General features: G+C 42.9%; 2 protein-coding genes and 1 pseudogene across 7 annotated transcripts in view; 2 read left to right on the plus strand and 1 right to left on the minus strand.

The window, feature by feature from the left end:
* CEP135 (centrosomal protein 135) overlaps nucleotides 1-20,647 on the plus strand; it is a 35,415-nt gene extending 14,768 nt beyond the window's left edge. For 3 of the 5 annotated variants that reach the window (XM_077302012.1, XM_077302008.1, XM_077302009.1), the window contains 16 exons: nucleotides 77-220; nucleotides 623-766; nucleotides 1,458-1,535; nucleotides 2,807-2,958; nucleotides 5,140-5,255; nucleotides 6,562-6,716; nucleotides 8,640-8,695; nucleotides 10,329-10,497; nucleotides 11,003-11,113; nucleotides 12,910-13,095; nucleotides 13,406-13,615; nucleotides 14,770-14,972; nucleotides 16,220-16,324; nucleotides 17,914-18,054; nucleotides 19,204-19,293; nucleotides 19,852-20,647. In XM_077302012.1, the coding sequence (XP_077158127.1) occupies nucleotides 77-220; nucleotides 623-766; nucleotides 1,458-1,535; nucleotides 2,807-2,958; nucleotides 5,140-5,255; nucleotides 6,562-6,716; nucleotides 8,640-8,695; nucleotides 10,329-10,497; nucleotides 11,003-11,113; nucleotides 12,910-13,095; nucleotides 13,406-13,615; nucleotides 14,770-14,972; nucleotides 16,220-16,324; nucleotides 17,914-18,054; nucleotides 19,204-19,252 (2,019 nt within the window). In that variant the 3' untranslated portion in view covers nucleotides 19,253-19,293; nucleotides 19,852-20,647. Of the gene's footprint in view, nucleotides 1-76; nucleotides 221-622; nucleotides 767-1,457; nucleotides 1,536-2,806; nucleotides 2,959-5,139; nucleotides 5,256-6,561; nucleotides 6,717-8,639; nucleotides 8,696-10,328; nucleotides 10,498-11,002; nucleotides 11,114-12,909; nucleotides 13,096-13,405; nucleotides 13,616-14,769; nucleotides 14,973-16,219; nucleotides 16,325-17,913; nucleotides 18,055-18,201; nucleotides 18,422-18,456 lie in introns of those variants that run through there. The other 2 variants (XM_077302010.1, XM_077302011.1) reach the window with 2 other exon arrangements.
* On the minus strand, nucleotides 3,705-4,426 carry LOC143819668 (ras-related protein Rab-28 pseudogene; annotated as a pseudogene).
* Nucleotides 20,648-23,409: 2,762 nt separating the features above from the next.
* Nucleotides 23,410-25,322, plus strand: part of CRACD (capping protein inhibiting regulator of actin dynamics) — a 152,282-nt gene continuing 150,369 nt past the window's right edge. The window contains exon 1 of one of the 2 annotated variants that reach the window (XM_077302036.1): nucleotides 23,410-23,615. The gene's annotated coding sequence lies outside the window, so the exon portion shown is untranslated. The remainder of the gene's footprint in view (nucleotides 23,616-25,322) is intronic. The other variant, XM_077302033.1, reaches the window with a different exon arrangement.

Genomic DNA, 25,322 nt, shown 5'->3' on the forward strand with positions numbered 1-25,322 from the left:
CTTTAACTCTCACTGTCTTGAGAATATATAGGTTAATCATTTAATTTCCCCTTTCTTTGGTGTATCTCTTCTCCAGAATGATGATCTCAGGTTGGTTACCAGAGAGAGAGATGAGCTGCAAGCTATGCTGGATAACTTTGAAAAGCACATGATACAGATTCAGTCCAATGTCAAACTACTAACTGCGGAAAGAGACAGACTAAATAATTTATATGAACGGGTAAACAAACATAAACCTGATCAGTTCACAAAGGCAGGGGGTGTTCACTGTAAGTTTGGGAGCTGGGAGGCGGGAGCTGAGATTTGTGAAGAGATGACTCAGAACGAAGCATTGGACAGGTGTAGCAGAGCCTGGCTAAGGTCTGGAGGCAAAGGTAAAAAGAATGGCTGCTTAGCTCAACAGAGTTGATAATGAGGAAGTATCAGTGCAGAAATTAATGAAGAATGAGTTTGTATGAGGGTGATGGCCAAGCAGGAATACATTTCAGTGCCAGATTCTTCCCTCTTTTGGCTGAATGTAGTTCATTCTCAGTTTTGCACACACTTTTTCCTCTCATCTTTTCAAATTCTTGCATCTTACATACGCACTCTTTCTTAGAGTTTGTGCTATGTGTCCTTTTAGTCTCAGGATGAGCTAAACCGTCTACGAAGAGAAGCAAAAAGTTGTCTTCGGGTCCACAGTCACGTGGAAGAGGAGAGAAACATTGCGCTGTCTGATTTCAGAAAAATGATGGCAGAGAGGGAAGGGCTAAGAGAGAAATTGAAGGTAAGCATTTGACAGTGTTTCCTTATGATTTGTTTGGGTTGCTTCTCTTGTCTCACAAGAGTAACTGGTAGCCTGTGGCAATCTTAAGTGCACTTACTCTGGTCTGAATCCCTGAGTTATTGTACTTGGACATTGCTGTGTGAGGAGAATTGCCACTGGAAAGAAGGCTGGCAATTGAGGAAAGGCAAAGAAGCTCAAATTCTTAATCTATTGCTGAGAGCCAGCTGGTGTGGTGGTTAAGAGCAGCAGCCTCTAATCAGGAGAACTGGGTTTCATTCCTGACTCCTCCACATGCAGTCACCTGGGTGACCTTGGGCCAGTCACCGTTCTCTCAGAGCTCTCTTGGCCCCACCTACCTCACAGGGTGTATGTTGTAGGGAGAGGAGGGGTAGGTGATTGTAAGCTGCCTTGATGCTACTTTGGGTACTAAAAAGCAGGCTACAAAAAAACAGTTTTTTTTTCTTGCTGCCACTCTCATCCACCTATTGGCCAAATTTGAAATCTTGCAGGACTTCCAGTCAACTGTCATTTTCCTTGTTTCCCGTAACTGCCATGCTTCCTAGCCCATTAGATGCAGCACCCACTGAAGGACTCAATGTTTAAATAAATCCTCAGATTCGACAACAGTAGATAAATATTTACTGTGGGGAATAAAAGGTAGTTTGAATTTATTTTCTCTTTCCTTTCTTAGATCATACAGGAAGATGCTGCTGTAGAAAAATCAAAATTGGAGGAAGAAATAGCAGAGCTGGAAAACACTATTCACAGAGTAAGTGATTTAAGGTACATGCAGACCTCAGAAGCACTGGCTTTAAGGGTACCCGAGAGGCTGATATCAACTGGAGTCTGGGATGAGACAAAGTGCCATCAATTGCTCCCTGAGCCCTGTTGCTGCATCAGAGACAGCATCTGGCAAGTCAGATGCAGGCTTGGAGCCTTTATTGGTCATGGGCTTTTCTGTAGGGAGAGGTTCTGAAGAGGTCATTAGTTTCTTCTCTGGCTTTAAGTGGAAAATCCATTGGTCAGAGTAGTAGAGAAGGAATTGGTTTGTTTCTATCTATCCAATTTTACTGATTTACTGAGTTAACTGATTTGAATCCAGAGGAGGCGTATACCACTTTCTGTTATTGGTACGGGAAGGCAAATGGATAGGGTGGGATACAGCAACTGTTAGTCTTGGGGAACTTCAGTATCCATATTTGCGGTTTAGAATGGCTTAGGATTTCATGACAACCATTGATCTATGACACTTCACACAAACAACAACAGGTCACACTCTGGATTTTTGACCCTAGGCAGATCAAGATCATGGCGATACAGAGGGTGGGGACGTTTCTGTGACTCTGTAGATGGATCACTATCTTGTTGGGTTTAGACACAGTGTACCAGTGGCTGGGAAGGAGAGTGGTAAGGATGACATGCCCCTGAAGGATAGGTCCAGATGAGCTCTTGGCATCTCTGAGGGATTTTCCAGTGGGTAATGTTTGACACAGTTGCCGGAGATTTAGCAGGCTTCTAGAATACAAAAGCCTCTTGAGAGGCAACCATCATTGCTTCTAAGCACCCGCTCCCTTGTGCTTGGGATCATTAGGTGCCCAGGTTATCGGTGGTATTAAGTGCTGTGAAGTGGGATGAACAATTATTATGGGGCAGTGGAGGAGAATTCAAGCGGCATCCAACTGAACACAAGTAAAAGTCCATTTTTAAGGCCTACTGTTCTGGTGTTGGCACAGAAAACCAATAGCAATTTCTGTTTAGAAATCAGATACTGTAGCAGAAATGTTGCTGTAGATTTCGCTGCTGGCGCATTGTAAAACTCTTACACCTCAAACCCAGATATCATGATTCCTGTGAAATTTAAAGCAGAGTAGGAAGTTTGGATTGAAGATTCTGCATTACCTCTTTTTTATAGATTCTGCTTTATCTCTTTTTATGATTTTACACACACAGGCTGTTAATTTTTACTATGCTTTTAAATTAAACGCTTTAAAGGGGAGGAAAAGGCTTATTTGGAAAATACCGATTTCTTGTTTGTTGTAGCTGGAAACTGAACAGCTTGATCACACTACTACAGTTTCATTACTGAAAGATAAAATAACCTGCTTGGAAGATGAATTAAACGTAAAGTCTCATCAGCTCTCCCAATCAACTGAAGATGCTTCACAATTCAAGAGAGAGTTGAGCTCTCTTCAGTAAGTTCAGCCATGAATTTTGTGTGTTGCTGGCATTTAAAGGCACTATGTATCAACTGGTATCCAGTGCTTCCCCCCCCCTGTTGGTTTATTTCAAGCATTGCCTTTCATGGCATATAATTTATACTTTTTCTGAAATATTCCACCAATATCTGTAAAAGGGCATCAGTACGCATACTTACACTGATTTACATAAATATTTAATTTGCATTATCTAGATCTCTCCCTTAATCTTTGCAAGGTGCATGGTCTCAAACATCTGGACCATGCAAAGCCAACTGCCTGCTGCTTATCAATTCGCAAATGAGTAGTAAGTGGTCAGAACCTTTAACTACAGTACATGAGAGAATTGTTCACAGTTAAAGCCACATGCTTATGCAAAGATAGCATAGCCACTAAAAGAGATTAAAAAAAAAAGAAGAGGCAACATTCACTGAATTGTGTACATCGAACTTCTAGGAGAGTTAACTTTGCTCGACACAGGCTTCTGTCTGTAGTTTACAGCAGTGGTCCCCAACCTTTTTATCACCGGGGACCACTCACCGCCTTTTACTGAGGCCCGGTGGGGGGTGGTAGTTTACTCCTCTACTCTCAACCACTGCCCTAGCGCTCTCTGATCGCTATGGTAATGTTTAAACATCCCTTCAAAATAAGATACAGACATGCCACAACAATGAAGTGTGTTGTAAAGGGCTGGGGGGGGGATGAAGTAAAGGGCCGAGGGCGGGGGGGGGAGAAGGCGTCCTTCGGGGCCCACCTCCAATTAGTCAAAGGACCACATGTGGTCCGCGGCCCACAGGTTGGGGATTGCTAGTTTACAGTACCTGCCTTCAAGACCCTCTGTGATTGCTCTATTTCTGCTCTGTTTAATTTGACATCAAAGATGTTGGCAGCAATTCTTTGAAAACACAGGAAGACAGAGTCACCTGTCTTGGTTGACACAAAATGGCTGCTGCAATGATTTTCCGAACAGAAGTGATGGTGCCGGTCAACCTTGACTGTCTGCAGATGCTCCAAATCAATTTTATTGCCTAGTAGTGTCACATGCGACTGAGTTTCTGACTCTTCATTGGCTTTCTTTATAACACTGTATCCCAAATTTTCAAAGCTCTGCTAGTTGGTGATATATACCAGAAGGACAGCCTGTGTACTGTTGACATATTTATCCAGCATCCTGCCACCAATTGTTTGGGCACCAATATCCCATTCTAGAAGAGTAACATTTACATTTCCTGGGAGTGAAATTCTTTTCAAAAATAAGTCCAGCGGTTTGTTTACACTGCTTCCTGAAAATCTCTTGAGCAAAGCATGTGATTAAGGAGGTCTTGCTAGAGGTGCTGTCATCCCAAACCACAAACTTAAGCTGCCCGTCAGGGTATTCCTCCTCGGAGTCCAATATCACCTGGCGGCCAGGAGCCCCACACTCATTCACTCCTCTTCACATTACTAGTGGGAGCAACGCCACCATTTTGCACCTCCCTCCTGCTATGGCTGCCACTGGACAAAACTGCAATCCGTGCTTTTTGATGTGAAGCCATTTCATCTATGTTCAAGTCCTAAGAACATGTGCAGGCAGTCCATAACTACTTGACAATCATACTTTCCAATCCAGAAGTCCTGCTCTATAATCTTTGATTGCTTAATAACAAGAATGAGAGATAAAGAGATACTTTATGATTTCCCATTTTCCAGGCCTGAATCCAATTGTTTCAGCCTATCCTTTCAATTCAGTTAAGCTTGTACATTGCATCATTTCACCTTTTACAGTAAACAATTTCATTTCTTAATGTAGTGCCGGTTGCATATTAGGTTCTTTCCTTTTGAGACGTTTTAGCTAGAAATGGTGGTGTATTCTCAAGGGAAAGTAAACTTGACATTGAAGAGCCATTTATGGCACTTCTGTTGCAGGCAATACAAACTTAATAAATAAATAAATCTCGATGTAAAATGTCAGCTTTTAGAAGTGATCCAACAATAAAACACTAGCTTAAAATAGGTAAATACTTGCCTTTTTAAATAGAGAGGCCTCTCAGCTATAACACGCTATAGAAGATATTGGAAATTGTTTCTCTTCACTGCACGATCCTGTTCCTTGGTAAGATTTTTGGATTATGTTCATGGTTACATTGTAACCTGCATTTTATTGGTTTTCTTTACCCTAAATTGGCACTGATTCTTCAGGCTCCTTAATGGACAGATACAAAAGTCTCTGGACGAAATACAACATCGATTTTGTATTAAAGATGATGAACTTCATTCAGCTCAAGAAGACATTTTTATGCTGGAGGACAAAATCGGTATGTGCTGTTTTATACCATTACAAATATTAATTTTGTGACTCTTGCGTTTAACCAAAGCACTGAAAAAGACTTTAAAGACCTGCAAAGACAACTCCCTAGCCTGAGAGACAGGAGCATCGGTTTCCATTCTTTCCCTGATCAAATTGGTGTAGAAATCATCATCTAGTAGTCCTGGATCTGAATCGGCCCCAGGTTCCCCATCACACTGTCCATCCCAGGTTTCTTGAAAATGCTGGGGGTGGGGGGGGGTGGGGATACACAAGGGAGAAACTTCTGTTACTTGTGAATTGTTTGCACCCTCATTCTCCTGAGCCATTATCCTCTGGAGGAAAAAATGAGAGAGAGAGAGCAGAGGGTGTGAGAAGTAGCAAATTCTGTTACTGTGCCAGCCCAGCTGAGGAACACATAAAGGAAGGAGTCTGAGGACTACGTGTACATTCTCTTAGCAGCATTAATAACTGCTGACTAGAGAGGCAGTGTGTGTGTGTGTGTGTGGGTGGGTGGGTGGGTGCATTTCTTTCATCATCAGGATTTAATTTAAGTCTTAAAAAGAGGTGGAAAGGCTTGAGTATTCCAGGAATCCTCCCAGATTGCCATTGCCAGATATTTGGAGGTGGAGTCTGGAAAGGGAGAGGCTTACAGAGAGGAGGGGACTCAGCAAGGTAGAGTGCTGTAGAGCAGGGCTGCCAGCCTCTGGGGATGGCTGGAGGTCTCCTGAGATTACAACTGCTCTCCTGGCAACATAGATCTCAGTTCACTTGGATCAAATGGTTGATTCTGTGGCACTATACCCCACTGAAGTCCTTCCCTCCCCCTTCACATTTATGTAGAACAAGGAGGGGCCCACTTTTGGCTATCCCTCAGATTTTGGAGCTCACTTATTTGCTATAAGGAACCAGCTTTGAAAGCTGTCAGCATACTATCGGGTTGGCCCTGCACACCCACCTCAATCTAGATGCCAACCAGTGCAAATTTAGCTGTGCGGCTTTGATAGTGTGTGTAAGTACCTCATGCAGATGTACACAGTTAACTTAGGCAAGCAGCCTAAACTCACAATCATCCAAGCTGGCCCCCTCCTGCAGCATACCCCCCTGGAGCAAATAGATACATCTATAGGCAATGTCTTTCAGGAAGTTTAGAAAGGTGTTTGAAGTGTGTTTTATTACTTTCAATTAAATGTTTTCTATTGTTATTTTAATGATTATGTTTTAACTGCTGTGTTGTGAACTGCCCTCAGCTGGTGTGCTGGGAGGGGAGGCATAACAATTCAATAAATACATGTACATTTTTTCTTTATATCCAGTTAAACTAAATCATAAAGGTGCTACCCAAGATGAAACTATCAGTGTGCTCAGAAGTACCATTAATATCTTGGATAAGGAGAAGGACAGCCTTCAGGAAAGTGTAGATGAAAAAACAGAGAGAATTGCTTGTTTAGATGACAATCTAGCCAACAAGGTAGGTCCATGCAATATGAAATGTTTCAAGTAATCTGTTACAGCTCTACTCTTGGCCCCTACTAGGTCTCACGATGTAAATGTTCCTTTCCAAACATATACCTAAGAGAAAGAGAATTTTAAGTCATTGGTTGCCCTGGAAACAAGGCTTGTAAGTGCAGGATTGTGTATATTGATCATGAAACTGGATTCTGAACTCAATAAACTGGCTTTGTACCATTTTGTGCCATTTTCAGTTTCTTGAAATTCATCCAGGAAACATTGGTAAATCTTTGTAATCCAGTTCTCAGAGTATTCCAGTTCGGCCCAGACCCAGAGGACCATTCCTGAGCCCAAGAAGCATACTACCTTGAATATGAAATGGGCATTCCAAATATATGGCAAAATAATAATTGATGCCACATCTCCTTCAGCTATCCCCCCTCTCTTTCTCTCCCTCAACTGTAGGACAGATGGCTGGGAGTGGGTGGGGCTGAGAAAATGCTTGTATCTGGGCTTTGCACCCTTGGTCACAATTTTCACATTTTCCCTCTTTTACCACAGCTGAGATTTTAGCTATGACTGGGAAGGGCGAGAGTTTATTGAAGAAAACTTTTTTTACCAGGTGACATGTCTAAGAAACCAGAAGCAGCAGTGGCCCAAAGAAATATGGGACATCAAAAATGCAAATGTTGTAGATGAACAATAAGTATCTAAGATGAAAAAGCAATCCAAGTAGTCCATTCATATGCTTCAGCAGTCCTTAAAACTTGAACTACCAGTTACTAATAGTGGGTAACTGTGAGAGTAGTGAAATACTGCTCTGGGTCTACTACAAAGTTCACAAAGCACCTGTGTTTGGTTGGTTTGAGAGCAAATACTGGCATCCAGGCTACTTGTTAAGAGCTGCTGTTACACTTTGATTTTACTCCCATGCTGTTCTAACTTTACAATTGGATTGCTGTAATATTCTCTGATTTGAGCTACCCTCAAACATGGAAACTACAGCTGGTTCAAAAAGTGACAGCTAAATTATTTTCAGGAGCTAGCCAATAGCGTCTTATTTCACTCATCTCAAAAACCTACATTGGTTGCCATTCTTTTTCCAAGTTCAATTCAAGGTCATAGCATCTCCTCCCATAAACCTCATGCACCAACTGTGATCTTAAGTCTGTGAGCTACTAGTTATTCCCTCCCTTAAGGTGGCCATATATTTTGACATCTTGTGTCAACCAGAGCATATGCCTTTTGCATTGTAACTCTCACTTTATGGAATAGGCTAACTTTTGATGTGTGAGGAATGCTGTCACTATAAATTATTTTTATACTTGTGTACCACCCATCCCTGGCGGTTGAGGGCAATTTACATTGGAAATACAACATCAACAGAAAAATTAAAATGTCAGATGATTAAACATTTAAATTAAAAAATTAAATTTTAAATTAATTACATTTAAAACAATTAAAAAGTCATGTCTTTTCCCCAAATTAGAACTCATGGGATGGGAGGCTACTAAGTTATCACAAATTTCAGTTTGTTTGTAGGGAGGCCAGCATTCATAGATGTTATTAATGGCCTTACCTATAGGCCTGGTAGAACAGCTGTCTTGCAGGCCCTGATCTCATTTGGCAGAGCATTCCACCAAGCTGGTGCCAGTTTTACATCCCTGGGGCTGGGGATCCGGATCCTGTTTTGATCACTTGATCTTAATGCTCGGTGGGGAGGGGGTGCAGTGGAAAAAGGCAGTCCCATTCAGGAGATGCTGTAAGACCATTTAGTTACCAGGGATTTTGGTGGGGTGTACTCTAAGCATTGGGGGGGGGGGGACAGAATATCTAAGGTTTCATTCTTTTGGTTTTAAATTGTATTAACTATAGCTTGTCAACTACCTTGAACTATGAAGGGAAGCTGGGATATATATAAATAAATAATATCTTTCTGTAGGAAAAAACAATCCTTCATTTACGTCAAACACTCAGTCAACTGGAATCTTCCTTAGAGTAAGTATATGCACTGGAAATTATTGCGTTAGGCTATTTAAGTTTCATCTTGTCACTGTCAAGCTGTATTTCGTAATGAGAAAATTAATTCTATATATAATTCAGCCTTTGCATGTGAACCAACACTGCAGAAAATAATTAATGTGCTCACCGAAGAGATTTCCTTTTAAGAAAGGTGAAGCTTAAAAAATTCTATCAGAGATTTATGATTGCTTATCGAATTGGACTGCTGTTGCATCTATGCTATTCTTGCATCTCATTTCGGAAACTTTTCTCTTTGCTATTACTGATTTTTTTTTTTTGCAAAAAAAAAAGATGGCAACAAAGAAACTACATCTCAGTCTTAAAAAATTAAAAAACTGTTCTATATTGGATACTAAATATAACAAGCTCCATGATGTGAACCTGCCCCTAACCCTCCTCCCACCCTGTTCTCCAATCAACAAGAGAAGAGAATAAGGATTTAATGCAGAGGCATTTTACCAAATGATAGCTTAAATTCCCTCAACACCCTGTGCCCAGAATTTAATAACTCAGCCATAGCTAGGTGTCAATCAATTCAGTTAAAACATTAGCTGACCTGTACTTTGGGGCCTGAAGCTTTTTCATCTTCGTATCTACCACCCATTCGTTTCCTACTCCAATTTGCCCTAGACATTCTATCATTCCATAAAACTGTTTAAGAAGCCAAACAAAACACAATCTAGATGACACTTGTTCCCAGCAGAAATTGGAGCTGAATGCACCAGTCCACTTGTCCCAGTGGAAAAATGCACTTAGCTCCATTAAACCTGATGTCCTGGATTTCCTTCTAAGGATTATTCATCAACATATTCTTTTAACGTGTGTATCGTTATCCCCTTAGATTTAACCCCTTAGGTCTTGCTTAGAGTGATGCACGCTGGTGTCACAAAACACCCGGAGCCAGTGTGGTCCACATAATCTAAGCATGATCTAAAATGGCATATATAGTTCTATATATAATAGAACTAATTAATTAGTTCTATTGTATATACTAAATTATAAGATACAATTTATGATGACAAAGCAGCAAAATATTAGGTGTGATGGGAAAGAAAGTATTGCATGCATTTCCCCCCAAATTTCAGTATTTCCTTGAAAAAATGGAAGAGAACTATTTTTTCCCCACAGCTCCAGAATTTCTGGAAAATGTGCATTTCTAGCAAAGTTTCTGATGCCATCAGGTTTCTTTTCATGCCAGTGATACGAAATAGAGGGAAACAGACAAACATGCTAAAGATTTTGTTTAATATTTAAAAGTGACGATGTTTGCTTAGCTGAAAGCATGGAAGTTGATATGACACTAGTCTTGTCTGTGCAATGATGTCAGGCAGAAGACTCTGACATAACCAGTATTTGCATGGTTGCTTGGGGGTTAGTGCTGATCAGACATCATGGGGGAAGTGTATTCATTAAGAGGAAAGAATTAATTTTAGAACATGTTTGTAGTAGTTAAAATCTGCAGAACACAATTCAGCGCCAGAGTTCATAAGTACCTAATTTGAATGGTCAGAATGTGGCCCCCTACCTTTATCATGACAAAATTACATGCCATACCATAATGCAGAAAGATGAATTCCATTTAAGGTTTTCCAAATCCCCCACTTGCTAGCCAGTTAAAGGATGCCTTGAGTGGCAAAGACCGTGAATTAGCCAGTCTCCGTCGCCAACTTGATGCAGCGTACTCGGAGCTCAGCGAAACCGGGAAAGTGAAAGAAATGGCTCTGAAGGAAAACAGAAGGTTACAGGATGATCTCGCTACCATGGCCCGAGAAAACCAGGTACAGTGCAACTCTCGACATTTGCACTAAATTACGAACTCAAAACTGAAGTAGTTTTTAACCTTTTGGTTAACGTTTTATTTTTGTGTTCAGGAATTAATCTACTTTAGTTACTTAAGCACAATTAAAGGTTCTTCATGTTTTGAGGGGTTCAAAAAGCAAAGGGAAAATCAAGTCATTACTAGCTCCATTCTACCAATGAGTCTGGGCTGCTTACCTTCAGCAGGTGGAGGCACATACAGGTGGCACAAGCAGGTGGAGGCACATGAATGAATGCACCCACATACTCCTGAAAATTCCCTTAAAAAAATGAAGATTAGAGCAAGTATGTGAGGGAGAAATGTTGTCATTATAGGCTTCAGCCTGACATGTAACATTCTAGATGCCTGGACCATTTTGTGTGTTTTGTCACATGAGTCTCCCCCTGCCATCTGGATCCCTATATCTAGGATACCATTTCACCATATTAAATGGATGCATAACTGTTTGTGTGTAATCTTAATAGGCAATCTCAACTGAACTGGAAGCAGCTTTGCGTGAAAAAGAAGAAATGAAAATCAGAGTTCATAATTACATAACTGAAGTATCCAGGTTTGAAAGCTTAATAGCTTCAAAGGTGAGGAAAGGCATTCCCAAAGTGATCATGAATTGTCGTTTGTTCTTTAAAAATAAACTGTAGCCTGTTTGAATGTATTGGCTCTAGTTGTTTTGCTAATGGGAGGAATTATGCAGGAATTAAATCCATGCCGCCTTGATCACTGGGAATCTTGCTGAAATCCTTCTCTGGCTTCATCAGCTAGATCTAAAAATGCAAAATAGGTGGTTTTAATATATTTTAATAGTTTTAAAACTTAATTTGCCATATATGTAACATTTGTATTGTTTATTCTGATGTTACCCTGAGTCAACCAAGAAAGGTGGGATAATTTAAAAATGTATTATTGTTATTACCCATGTTCTCTGTAAATAGGAACACAAGAACAGCCCTGCTGGATCAGGCCCATGGTCCATCTACTCAAGCATACAGTTTAATGCAGTTAGCAACTAGTTGCCCTAGAAGACCAAACAGGGCTTAGAGCAGTGGTTCTCAACCTTGGGGTCCTGACCCCAATTGGGGTCACCTGGCCCCTTCCACGGGGTTGCCAGGTTGGTGGCCATGGCAGCCAATGGCGGTAGCAGATGGAGGCGGAGCCATGGCACTATGCTGCCTCCAGATTTTTGTGCGCCTGTGCATGCTGCCGCCATCACAGTTGGGGTCGCAGCATTACGGCAGTTGAGAACCACCGGCTTAGAGGCTAAGACCCTCTCCTGATCCGTTATCCTGGTGCTAGTATTCAGAGGTTTGCTGCCTTTGTATGTGGCTGGTTCCCTTTTGTCACCAGGGCTAGTAGCCATTGATGGACCTCTACTCCATGAATTTCTCTCACCCCTTTATAAAGGCATCTCATAGCATGTAGACTAGAAAGCTGGTTTTAAAATGAGAACAGCATTATCTTGTGCTTTACAGCCTATGAGCAGAATATTGCCGTGGTGGAAGTTGCACACACTTGTTAGCATTCTTGCATGTTTGGGCCACAGACTAAAAACTCCAGACAAACAACACAGTGGCATGTTGAGTTCAACATCCCCGTGTAGTGTTTGTTTACCTAACTCATGTCTTCCTCACAAGGTGCAAAATGCAGAATGATCATGTGCTTTTCAGAGAACTTAAATTCTGAAACCAGTAGGAACTTCTATATGTATGTACTCTTATTGTATAACTGAACTGCGGAAAGCCTTTCACATAACTCATGCATTGTGGGATTAACTTTGTTTAACTTGATTTGTGAAGTGTTTTAACATGGCTTTAAGTCTGAATCTTCTGACTCAGAATACCTAAAATGTATTTATCATTCCTGAACGCTGGCTGTTCTTGTGTTTCCTTTTAAACAGCTGCCATCCCAAACCCCCAAATTGCTTTCTAAACTTGAAATCCTGCCTCTTCAATGGGGATGTGGTTGGCTCAAGGACAAAGTCATTTGTTTTATCTCAATGTTGCTCTTTAAAATTAGTGCTGAAGATTGTGAATGAGGAAAAGGGGGTGGGACCACCACTGTATAATCATCAGCATTTTTCTCAGTTCACAAAGGGACCGTCTGCTTTAACATTTTTGATTTCCTATCTTGTCATCTGAACTGCAAACCAAGGATTTACCCTGGTCCTAAAAAGAATGAAGTCTTTTTCTGAAAGGTGTGGTGGGGGAGGATTTAGATGAATGTGTGTGTGTGTGTGGAGAACACCCCCCATCCATATTTCTTCCACAACACGTATGTTCCTAATTTGGCTTCTAGCTTAAATATAACGAGTTGGCTTGCCAGGCCAGAAGGCACTTATCACCGGGATTCATTGCTCACGGCATATCTCTGTTATTAGGAAAGAGAAAACCGGGACTTGCTGGAAAAATTCCAGATGCTCCACAGCCAAGCTGAAGACTGGGAGGCAAAGGCCCATCAAGCTGAGGGAGACAGCAGCTCAGTACGACTGGAACTTCTCTCTGTTGATACTGAGCGAAGACACCTCAGGGAAAGAATAGAACTATTGGAAAAAGAAATTCAGGAGGTAATCGCCAGCGCTCTCTGAACTGTGTTGGCCGGTCCACTTCATTGGTGCTCCTTCTTAACCAAATGCCTTGGTGTTAATGGGAGATTTTCCCCAGGGAACAGGTGGTGGTAATTTACCATCACTGTGAGCAAGGGAAAAATTTGTTTGAGATCTACTTCTGTTCTTGCGTGATTCTTGTTAGGTCCTGCAAATAGGAGTCTGTATGTTTTGGAAGCATGGAAGAGTGCTTGAATTTTTATTTTGGTCTACAGCGAAGGCTGTGATCACACATTTGAATAAGAGGTTTGTTTTTGTTTCTCTCGGTTAGCATATCGTCGCTCACCAAGCATATGAATCTCAGATCTCTTCGATGGCGAAAAATATGGCCAAACTTGAAGAGACCCTCAAATATGAACAAGAAGGAAAGGTTGTAGCAGCAGCTGATGTGGTTTCTGTTAGAGATCTTTGTGTTAAGCTGGAGTCCAGCAAAGAACAGCTTTCTCGGCAGTTAACATCCAGAAATCTGGATTTTGACAGGGTAAGTCGAAAAGAAATCTAGCTGTTTTCAATGAAGAGGTTCAGTCAGATTAGAAACAGAAGATGCAGTTTTGAGAATGAAAGAGAAGCCACCTGAAAGTCAAATCAGTGGAACCCAAAAAATTTTCTGTGACATTTATAAGTGCTATGCCGCTTTATTGATCTCACCCATAATGTAGGTAGATAGCTTACCGTTGTTTCTGTTTTCCAGCTCAGGAGATAAAGCTTGAGAGTAGCTTGACCAAAGCTGAATAGGTATTTGAACCCAGGTCAAAGGCCATCTTTCTGTTCCTAGAATAAGCTGTCTCCAGCTTCCTTGTTCTGTAGTACCTCCTTGCATGCCAGTATAGTTGATACTAGTTTCGATTCTGTTTGAGAATTTACTCTTTGCTCTCTAATCCCATGGCTGTCATTGCTACTGCCTAGTACAGAACTAATCCTTATTCTCAGAATTGATTGTTGCCCAAATCTTTATTTTATATTGGTTGTTGTTGTTATTTGATTCATTTATACCCCACCTTTCTCCCCAGTGAAGACTTATAGCGGCTTGTTTTGTGCTTCTCTCCTTTTTATTCTCACAACAACCCAGTGAGGTGGGCTAGGCTGAGTGTACGTGCCATCCAGAAAGCTTCCATGGCACGGGGGGGGGGGGGGTCGAACCTGCGTATTCCAGGTCTTGTCTGACATCAGTTGTTCCACCACACTGGCTCTCATTTAGATTTAAAATGGATGGTGAAAGTATGGTTCTTAACCTGGCAAACACTCAGTGCAATTCCAAATAGAGTGACTTCTGTGGGTTTAGAAAGGTATAACTGTTTAACACTGTACTAGAAGCCTTGCCCCAGAGGCCTTGTCTAGAGGGAGCGCTGCTTATTATTTTGCAAGTAGAGAACCTAGAGAGCCTTAGGCATGGTTTGCTCAGTGGGAGAAGGAAGGCCTAAACCATGGCTTGTTAATCTACTTCAGATGGTGCTTTGTGGCCATCTTTTACCATGGCTTTCTGTATTTGGATATTAAAACAGTTCACCACAGTAAGGGAAATCAAACTATAGGTAAACGTTATGTCTGTACAAAGTGCATTTCTTTAGGGTTTCCCTTAACTTTTACTATTAAATGAAAGACTACTGATTGAAACAACTTATTGTTATTCTGTAGATTCAGGCAGAAGTGGAAGATGCAAAAGCAGAAGCTGAGCTGTTAAAAAAGCAGTTATCCAGTGAGCGACTAACAATACAAAACCTGGAAACACTCTTGGCAACAAGCCGAGACAAAGAATTTCAGAATCATTTGACCACCCATGAAAAAGACTCGGAAATACAGCTACTCAAAGACAAGCTAACACTCTCAGATAGTAAACTGTATGTTGCAGAAGCACAAAATTGCAATTCTTACAGCTTGTTTCATCTGTTTGTAATATAATTCAAAGATTTTTGGATTCATGAAAGCCTTACTGCTCTAAAAATCGGTAATAAACAAGAAGGGGGTTTGTAGGAGAGAGGACATCTCATACCTCCCCTCACTCCATTCTATACTCCCCTATTCTGGTCCTGCTCCCCCCCCCCCATCTGTCCCTGTATCTGACCCTTGTGTCTGAGGCTAAGAGACCGGTAGTCAAGTGGGGAAGGAATATCAGAACTAGTTCTGCCTTCCTTGTCTGCTTTAACACCATCATGTTTTCTTAAGCACAGCTATTCCCCATATGGTGGGTGGAATTGTAATGTTTTGTGAAGTCATTCTTACTGTTTTTGAGGGTTTTTTAAAACTCTGCTCCGTTACTTTTTTGAAACAAATTGTATTCTAAAGTTTCCCTGAGTTTGCGGAACTCTACATTGTGACTGTGACCAGCCTGCGTCCATTAAGTTTTTTTCTTGCATTGTGTGTGTGTGTGCATGTGTGCGCACATCCTTGCCTAGCAGATTTTATGACATTGTGCAAAAGAACTTTCAGTCCTGGTCGTCCTAAACTTATACCTCAAGATTTGACACAGTCACTTAGTAGCAAGGACAGTTTTATGTATTTCTTTAATAATGGTGAGGATGTGGCACTTCTTTTTGTGTAGCCTAGAACACCATGCAAGAAACAATCATAAACTGGCTATAGTTCACTAAAGGAACATACAAAACTACTGTAAGGGTGTCCCACCAAGTGTACAGCCAGATCCAATACCCTGCATTTAACTGAGCTACTCACTGCAGGCCCACATAGCCAAGTGTTTTGAGTTCACACATGACCATCCCCATCTCATTGGGGAAACCCAGTAGTCCAAAGCGGATGTTCATAGACAGGGAATTCAGCAGCAGCAAACATATGATCTGGTCTTGAGTCTCAGTTTCAATTGCTGAATTTCCAGGTATGCAAATCTTCACTGGGCTGCCCTTTTGAATGCATTTCCCCTTAATATTGTGTTGCTGTTGAGAAGCACTGCTCTTATTTTGCAGAGCAGAGCCCTGGGGAAAGTGGGGGGGGGGATGTGCACACACACACAACACAGACATTAATTCTTGTTTATGTGTTTGCCTTGCCTGTGCTATTTTTAGTGTTCTGTAAAATGCCATCTGTAAGATGTGCAATTGTTAAGACCTTTCTTTTTCTACAATATTTTTAGAACAAGTCTTAATAGAGAAATATCTCTGCTCAGAAATAAGCTTGCGCAGCTGCAGACTGATTATGATACTCTAAAAAGGCAGCTGACAACAGAACGATTTGAACGGTAAGCAGATTTGCATGTTAGATGCACCCTGAGCCTGGTTCCATATATTTTAAGGACTATTCTGTGTCTTCTATACTGTTAGATAGAAAATATTCAGTGCTAGCTCATGAAATATTCTCTTTACCTAGATTCTTTAAGGTTTTGATATATTATTGATTTAATTTGTTTCCCACACTGGAAGTGTGTTTAATAGTAAACTTTTCAAATGAATTAGAAATAGGATCAGACCATACAGCCATTTACATCAAAATAAGACCTTACAGCCATTTATATCAAACCATAAAAGCATCAAATTCGAGAACCAATTGAATCCACCTTTATGCGGCCTTTGTAGAAAGAGGATGGCTGTGGCTTTCCATACCATGATTCCAGAATGGAAGGTTGTCCATTTTTTTAAAAAGCCCTAGTTGTTGTCCTAACTGGAAGATCGATAGACCTGGCCTTCTCTATCTAAGTGGGCACATCTGGGGATCAATTGCCATACACCAATGTGGGGACCAGAAGATAAAGCAGGCATTCTGTAACTGAAGCCAGAAACAAACTGGTAATCAGTGCCATGTGCTGAGTGGTCTGTATATGTACATGCTGTCTAACAACATTTGAGCAGCTCCATTATTATGGATGTTTCTGGTCAGGCCTGATTCAATTATAGGCATACACTTAAGAAACCCTGGGCATCTAGTTAGCTTTTCTGTACCAGATCAGTTAATTCCTAGCTAGAAGTGCCCCTCAGTAACACTATAAGTTTGTTTTGGGCATAGTATGCAAGTAAATACTATTAGATTCTGAGCTTGTTCTATTAAAGCATAATTATTGCATTCTCAACACAACGCAAAACATGTCATGGTTACATAGATAATAAATCATGGTCAATTCACTATGGTCTTTGCATGCCATCTCCCCCCCCTCCCCAATTCTCTCTGCATACTTCATAATGAAAATTGGAAAGATTGGAAATGTTTAGTTAAAAATCAGATGTGTGGGACATGGTCAGTCCAGTGCTAAACCCTTTTAAAGCTCCACTATTTATGCTTCCATTGCCATCCCAGATGTACTTGATGCCGGCTGGGTCATCTTCCATGAATTTGGGAGGGGGGATAGGGGCATACTGCTTTGTTCAATATAGTATAGAAAATGTATAGGATGAGGCACAAGTGCATTTGAGCACATGAATCTGCTAGTGGCTTGGGCTTCCCTATTCTTGTCAATATCAAGAGCAAATTCTGGGCAGGGTTAATAACGGGGCTTATGCTTACACCATATACCTGAATGAATAGGTCTTTCTCATCCTCCTCTCCTTACATTACTTTAGTCTAACAGAATTTTACTGTTAACACATGTGAAGGCCTGAGACAGTGAATTCATTGCAAGAAAGAGGAGGGAACAGCAAAAAGAACCTGGAGTATTTTGTCCCAAGTTTCTTTAGTCTTTCCTTTTCCTTTGGAAAGAACTGCATCCTTAAAGAGTTATGGTGGGTAGTGGCCAATAATTTGAACAGGAATAGTGGTGATCTGCTTTTCAGTATGGGGAGATGTGCACAGATCTCCCCAAGTTCCAGTAATGTACGCAACCACTTTTCTGTTTGATAGGGAACGTGCCATTCAGGAGATGCGGCGGCATGGCCTCAGTGTCTCCTCCATAAATGTCATATCCCCACTTAGTTCAACATTGAGATCTCCTTCACGCTCTCCAGAGAGGACACTTCCAGGAGCAACAGATCGAATAGAAAAGTAAGTAAATCAATGGGTTCACTTTGAATGCCTTGTTTAACTTTCTAGTTTGCACAGTGCCAGTGAAGAAGAATTGTTTAAATGCTAAATGTCAGAGTGTACTGGGCATTTTTCAGAGAGTCTAAATTGCAAATCACTCCTGTGCAGGACTTTGCATTGAATGCCAGAGTGCAGCCGTACCTTCTGACTTCCCTGCCTGGTTGTCTGCCACTTATTTCTTGGGACATCTGTGCACAGCCAAGGCAATGAAAAACATGCCATTCTCTATTATGAAGAAATAGTTTTGATTGTATTATGAGCTAGAATGGGGTATGATTAAGAATCTGAAGAAGACAATGTTCTTGCAATGAGTTTTGAAGCAGACATGCTTTCAGTGAATTGATTTTAATTTTTTCTTCTCAGAAATGTGGGTTTCAAGGAATAATCAGTGGTTATAAACAAGAACAAAAATGTTTGGATTCTTTCCGTTGTCAACGATGATGCGAATCGTACCTCTAAAATGTTATACAATCAACAAGTGAAATCTGAGCATTTAATGTGCAGTCAACTTTCCAGTAGTCTACTGATTCATTCAGTTGGAATGTCTGTTCTAGACAAAACCTGAATTGAAATAACAGCATTGTTAACCTCACTGATATGTTTATGCTCATTCACATTTGTTTAACTCAGATATGGATTTTGTGGCCTCTGTATTGCAGAGCCCAGTGAAGGACAAAAGTCTTAAACCACCATCTATTGGTGTGTGCTTCTGAGCGGGGTTAGATTTGTGTTTGCGTCCCACTAATTTATATAGCCCATACTACCGTATGTAACTTGAAGCTTTCTAACACCACCAAAATTAGAAAACACAAAAACAAAAGCTACAATTATTAGAAAACCTATTAATTTTTCCCCTTAAATTAATGTTTTGTCTTCAGGGTAAAGCCTGCATTTAAAAACTGTCATACAGGGCAATCTTAAAAGAGTCACACCCTTCAAAGCCTTTTGATTTTATTGAATGTAGAAGGATGTAGCTCTATTTAGGATTATACTGTTCATTTTGCTTTTATGTATTTTGCTGTTAATGTTAAATTACAAATTCTTTCCTATTTGGAAGGAATCTAGCAGCATCATTCAAGAGTTTTTTTGTTTCTTTGTTTGTTTTTAAAGTTCCGACAGAAACCTTGACCTCTTCACAGCTGAGAGCCCTAACTGTTAAAGGCATAAAACGAGGCAGGTTAGGATAGGAAAATCTACTAGGTAAGTGAAGTAAGGATTAATCTTATTTCAAGAAGAATGATAGAGTTAAAATTCGTCTCACGGTGTCACAATATTGTTGCAGGCTCTTGGGCATGTTCTTCGCTAAATAAATTAAGTTTAACTCCATGCTGATTTTGCCTTCCCTGCCCAACAGCCTTTATTTGACTGGGGAAGTCTACACCAAAAACTGAGTCCCCTGTCCCACCCACCCCCATCCACAATGGTTTGTTTCATTTCTGAAACATCTTTCTTTGTATACAGAAATATCATACGTCCATTAAATGGAATCAAGACTTTGTACACAGGAGATCCATGTGTGCATTAGATCACATTGTAGTATCCTGAATTAGGGTGTATCCTCTGGAGAAAATAGCTTGTTTTTTCCCACTGCGTTAATATAATTATACATACTTTGCTGCATATGAGTCCTCAGTAGCCTAACATATAATGGCAGTCTCCCAATTTCTGTAATGCACTATGAATTGATGAAGAACCTGCAACTTTCAGACAGTTGCAGAATGACCACTGCACTTTTGAAGAAAATTCTGTATTTTACAGTTTCCATCATAGACAGCAATAAGAACGACAGAAAACGGAACGTTAACAAAGCTGGAACACCCAAATCCTAAACGCAGCTAAGCCTCACCTACTTTTAATAAAGTCTGCTGTTTTTAATAAAAGATTTGTGAACTGGAATTATGGTCTTGCTGCAGTAACCTAATAATGTAAGGTTCATTATTGTTACTATTCTTGAAGTATAGATGGCCTATTAGAATAATACCAACTTTGTACTTTCTGCGTGATTCAGACTGCAAATGGCAACAGGACACAAAATAGTACAATGGAAACGTGTCCGTAGCCTGCAATAGTGTCTTTGCTTCACACATTACAGCTGAAACTCAAGCTGCTCTTCTGATGGTGCCCTTCAGACGCCGAAAGCTACATTAACATCACATTCTTTCGACGCTGCAGCAAACATGGTTTGACTTCAGCGGCCTAGGCAGCTTGTTAGCATGTAAAGTCAACCTTTTTACGTTTTCACCTGCTTAAAATAACTGCTATGAAATGACAAAATGACTTTGCAAAGTTGATGCAGTTGGTTTTCAGCAAACTAAAGATTGATGACAGTTCCTTGAAGTAGGCGCTGTGAATTTCACTGCTGAAAAGGGGGGATTTTAGTCTCAACGTCATTGTGACAAACTACTAGAATGCAGCAGCCCCTGGGGGTCTCCACCTTTCCACAGGAAGAGATTTTCAAATAGGTTTGAATGTATGACCTACAAAACCATATTTATTTTGTATGTTGTAAGTTATGCAAATAAAGTTTTCTAAACTGTAAGCATTTCAATTTTAAGGTAGCATGACATCATTTCTTAAATTACAAAAGAAGAGGTGGGCTCAGGGTGTCCCTTAATCTTTTAAAATATCCACCTTAAAATCAAACACCACACAGCAGAATGAAAGAAGATGAAAAGCTCTGAGCTGAAAAGAAGATTGTAGCTGCACTTTGACCATTTACGCACTGGAGGTTTCATGCTGGGCTGCAGGTTGAAGTTTTAGTTGTGGCAGGTTGCCCCACCTCTTCCTGCACCCACATGGGGGAGCATTTGGCCTTGTGCGCCTCATCTGCCCCTGATTTGTGCCCCTGCATGGGAGCTGGGGCAGGGAAGTTCCCAGTGCGTAAACGGTCTTTGAAAGGCAGCCTCTTCCCCTTTGCCTCAGCTAAGAACATACATGGACAGAAGCAGCCTTCCATGCAACCGTCTCTGCCTGGGCAAGCCACTACATGCCCAAATGTGCTGAGTATGCAAGATCAACACATAGTGGTTTTGTTTGCCCTCATTAAGTGGCAGTCCACAAGAGCAGGCTTACTCCTGTGGCAGGTTACAGCAGATTTTGTCCCCAGATGTTGCCTTAGTCCCATTTCCTTATATTTAGAATATTTCTATACCAGCCCTTCAGCGTCCTGCTTGAAGCGGCTTGCAATATTCAAACAAATACCATTAAAATATTCTACTGCTTCTCCTCTGCTGCTTAAGTCACCTGTACAAAGACTAATACTAAGAAGGGATCCATGGGCATTTCCCAAGACTTCAAGACCCCGTCGCATCTGTCTAATAAATGCCAGACAAGCAAATTGGCTGTTGTCTTAGCCTTCTGCACAAAAGCTGCTGTGCTGCCGAAGAGTATACCAGTGTATCACCAGCAATTCTCAAGCAAGAACCTGAGAAGGAAGAGTGGGATTGCTTTCCTGTGGTTTTTGTCTCTGTGTTGGGCAAGACAGTGCTATGGGTACAGCTGTGGAGTCGGGGGGACAGGGACAGATTCTAGGTTCACCAACATGGACTAGGGGAGGGTGTTTCAAGTGCTGTCAAGTTTCTCACTTACTGTGACTGCATTAATGACCTCCAAAACGTCCTATCATTAACAGCCTGGCTCAGTTCTTGCAAACTGGGGGTCCTTGTTTCATTGACTGAATCAATCCATCTCGTGCTGCATCTTCCTCTTTTCCTGCTGACTTCAAATTTTCCTAGGACTTGTTTTTTACATTGACTCTTGTCTTCTCATAACTTTCTTGATCTTGGTCATCAGTGACATCCTTACACGGAAGAATCTGTTCTAGTTCCTTCATGGCTGTCCTTCCTGGTCTCAGACTCATGGTTTCTTGGTTGCAGTTTCCCTTTTGGAGACTACAGTGGAGCCAAGGAATCAAAAATTCTAATTCCAATTTCTTCATTGTCATTGAAATTGGTTTCAAAGCCAGCTTGGTGTAGTGCTTAGAAGCGTGGACTTCTAATCTGGTGATCCAGGTTTGATTCCGCGCTCCCCCACATACGGCCAGATGGGTGACCTTGGGCTCGCCACATCACTGATAAAGTTGTTCTGATCCGAGCAGTAATATCAGGGCTCTCAGCTCCATCTACCTCACAGGGTGTCTGTTGTGTGGAGAGGAAGGGAAGGTGACTGTAAGCCGCTTTGAAACCTGGTTGAGAAAAGCGGCATGTAAAAACCAACTCTTATTCTAGTGCCTCTTCCCCTTTCTTGAACATTGGCTTTTCTTGTTCCATACATGGTAATTTTGTTGTATGATTTTGAGCATCACTTTACTCATAAGAAAATAAGGCAATAGTCTGATAGTTCCTGCAGTCTTTGGCCTCTTCAGAATTGGAGTGTAAATGGGACATTTCCTGTCTGGTCCATTGATTTCCAAATTTGTTGAAATTTTAATATCAGCAAACACCGCATTTTTGGATGTTGCACAGCATGCAGTCTCCATTGGAGGCCCAAGACACCCCTATACCCCACTTGTAGAGTTGCAGCTGGAGTCATTAGCAGACTTTGGTGGAAGCATGCAGTTTAGGTATCCTAGGTGCACTCTGCTAGCTACAAAGAATTTTGAGAACATGGATGCACAGGGAATCCAGTTACTTAACCAGCTGCCTAAAATGAGAGTGATTAAAATGTGAGTTTTGTTGTCAGAGGATGTAGTGATAGCCACTGGTAAAAGGGGATTAGATGGATTCATGGAGGACAAGTCTATGGATGGCTACTCTCTATGGGGACTCAGAGGAACCTCCAGTGAACTTCTGAATCCCAGAGCCAGTAGGCAACATCAAGGGAAGGCCTCATCCTCCATGCCTTGTTGGTCATCCAGAGGAGCTGGTTGGCTGCTGTGGGAGACGGCCGGCTGGGCTAGGTGGAGCATTGATCTGCTCCAGCAGGCCTCTTCTGATGTTCTTAATGCCCAAAGGGAGGGGGATGCAGGGACCCAGAGGAACCTAAGATATGCCTGACCAAAGCATTCATTTAGGCATACCAACTTTTCTCCCCAAAGAGGCTCACACCGTTTTCTCACACCAGAGGGTGAATGGGTGTGTAACTAGCTCTGGTCATGTGTAACCCCCCTGGCCAAGTGGGAATGAATGGAGCCTGGGTCTATGGATCTTTGATGGAGGCTCTATGCGCTACCCTGGCCTGCGCTGGGGTCGTGGCACAGGGGAGGTTCCCAGGTGAGGCCTTCAGACAACCCTGCTCCCTACTGGGCAGGCAGGAAGGCGGCAGCTTGTGCCTCGACCCCAGCCCGGCCTGATTCCTCCCCCCTCCCCAGCTGCCGCCGCCGCCGCCGCCGCCGCCTTGCCCACTGGAGGCTGCGAGCGAGCGAGCGAGTGCGGGAGCGCCGGAGCATGTGATCTCGTGCACTGGAGCCGCCGGCGGCTGGCTCGGCCCTGGTGTGGCAGCAACGGGGAGAGCCATGGAGGAGGCGGCGGCGGCTTGAGGGACGGCGCTGCGCGGCTGCTGCTGCTCGCCTGCCGCGCACTCAGGTAGGACTCGGCCGCGCCGGGCTCTCTCGGGGGGCAGAAGTTGGGGGCGCCGCTGCCCGACCCGGTCCCCGCCGGCCCTCGTGCGCGTGTCTCCCTGGCGCCCGGCGGCGGGCGGCTCGTTCCCGGGGCTCGCTGGGGCGCACAGAGGGCGAGCGGGCGGGCGGCGCTGGCTGCCGGTGCAGGCGAAAGCGGGGCTCGGTCTGTAGTGCGGCGGCGGCGGCGGCGGCAGCCGTTTGGGCCGCGGTCCCGCAGGGCTGCCAGAAGGGCGGGCGACCCCGGCACCCTTTGGCCATTGGGCTGGAGCGCTGCTGCTTCCCCCCCCCCCCCCCGACTCGCCCTCCGTGGGAAAGATGACTTTTGTTCCACGCTGGATTCCTCCCCCCCCCCCTTTCCGTGGACGGGCGTTGCTTTGTCTGAGCTCCTCGCGAGCCATTTGTCAGCGAGCCCCGTTCGGAGGAGCCGTCACATCGGGTAGCTGTCCCGGCCGAAGGATCCAAAACCCCCAAACCTCCTCCCCATAACACCGCCCCCCCCCCGCCCGGGTCTCCTCCTCGCCTGGGCTTGCCCTTCCACTCCATGCCCCAGAGTCGCGGGCACCGGGACGGGATGGATCGCCCCCCCCCCCAACCCCGTGCCCACCCGAGCTTCTCGAAGGGGAAGAGGGCATTCAAGGGGGGATGTCAATCGGCTGCGGTCGGGGCGCGGGGTGAGCAGGCGTCCCTCGGGGTTCAGGCAAGATCCCGCTTGGAGAGGCCAGCCGTTCAAGGGGTTAAAGGCAAACTGGAAACCACAACAGTGCATGTTGAAATTTTAATAGGGCCAACAATAGTGTCGCTGAAACTGAGCCGGGTGGGGGCGGGGGAAGGTTAGTCGACGGGGGAGGCGAGACGGGATGCCATTGAAGGCGGCACCGGCTCTTCTCTGCCCTGGAGAGGCCGAAGTAGCGTTATAGCGGGAACCTGGGCATTTGTCAGGGCTGCGGTTAGGTTTCCTTTATTTCACAAAAACAAGCGGTCAGGATTGAATGCTAGTTGTAGTACTACTTGAATCATTCTGAAAACATTTTTACTACCGGTGTATTTATAAAAGGGCAGGGAGTTATTTTGCCAAATACGATGCTTGGGTTGTTAAGATAATTGTAAACCGACTGCAAAACTCATGCTGAGGGACAAGCACAAAGGAACTGGGTGTTGTTGTCTATGTTGCGTGTGGAGGGTCTGTTCCCCCTAGCAACGGATTCTGACCCAACCTCACGGATCAGCAGCTCCTAACCCAAAAGCAAAACATATTACCTCCGAGTAGTGGAATAATAAAAGAGCCTCTTGTGGCGCAGAGTGGTAAGGCAGCCATCTGAAAGCTTTGCCCATGAGGTTGGGAGTTCAATCACAGCAGCTGGCTCAAGGTTGACTCAGCCTTCCATCCTTCCGAGGTCGGTATAATGAGTACCCAGCTTGCTGGGGGGTAAACGGTAATGACTTGGGAAGGCACTGGCAAACCACCCCATATTGAGTCTGCCAAGAAAACCTTTTTAGTGGAATAATATTGTGGACATTTGAGAGAAACCCACTGTCTGGAATCCAAAGAACTATTGTAGGTGTGTCTAATGACACGTTTGATTCCTTCCCTTCTGCCATAATATAAACTTTTATTATTGTGGTTGTTGCTGTTTCTACCCTGATTCCCACTCCGCAAAGAAAAACACAAATA

This window comes from Paroedura picta, chromosome 10, assembly GCF_049243985.1.
Source record: "Paroedura picta isolate Pp20150507F chromosome 10, Ppicta_v3.0, whole genome shotgun sequence".
In the NCBI taxonomy this organism is placed as follows: domain Eukaryota; kingdom Metazoa; phylum Chordata; class Lepidosauria; order Squamata; family Gekkonidae; genus Paroedura; species Paroedura picta.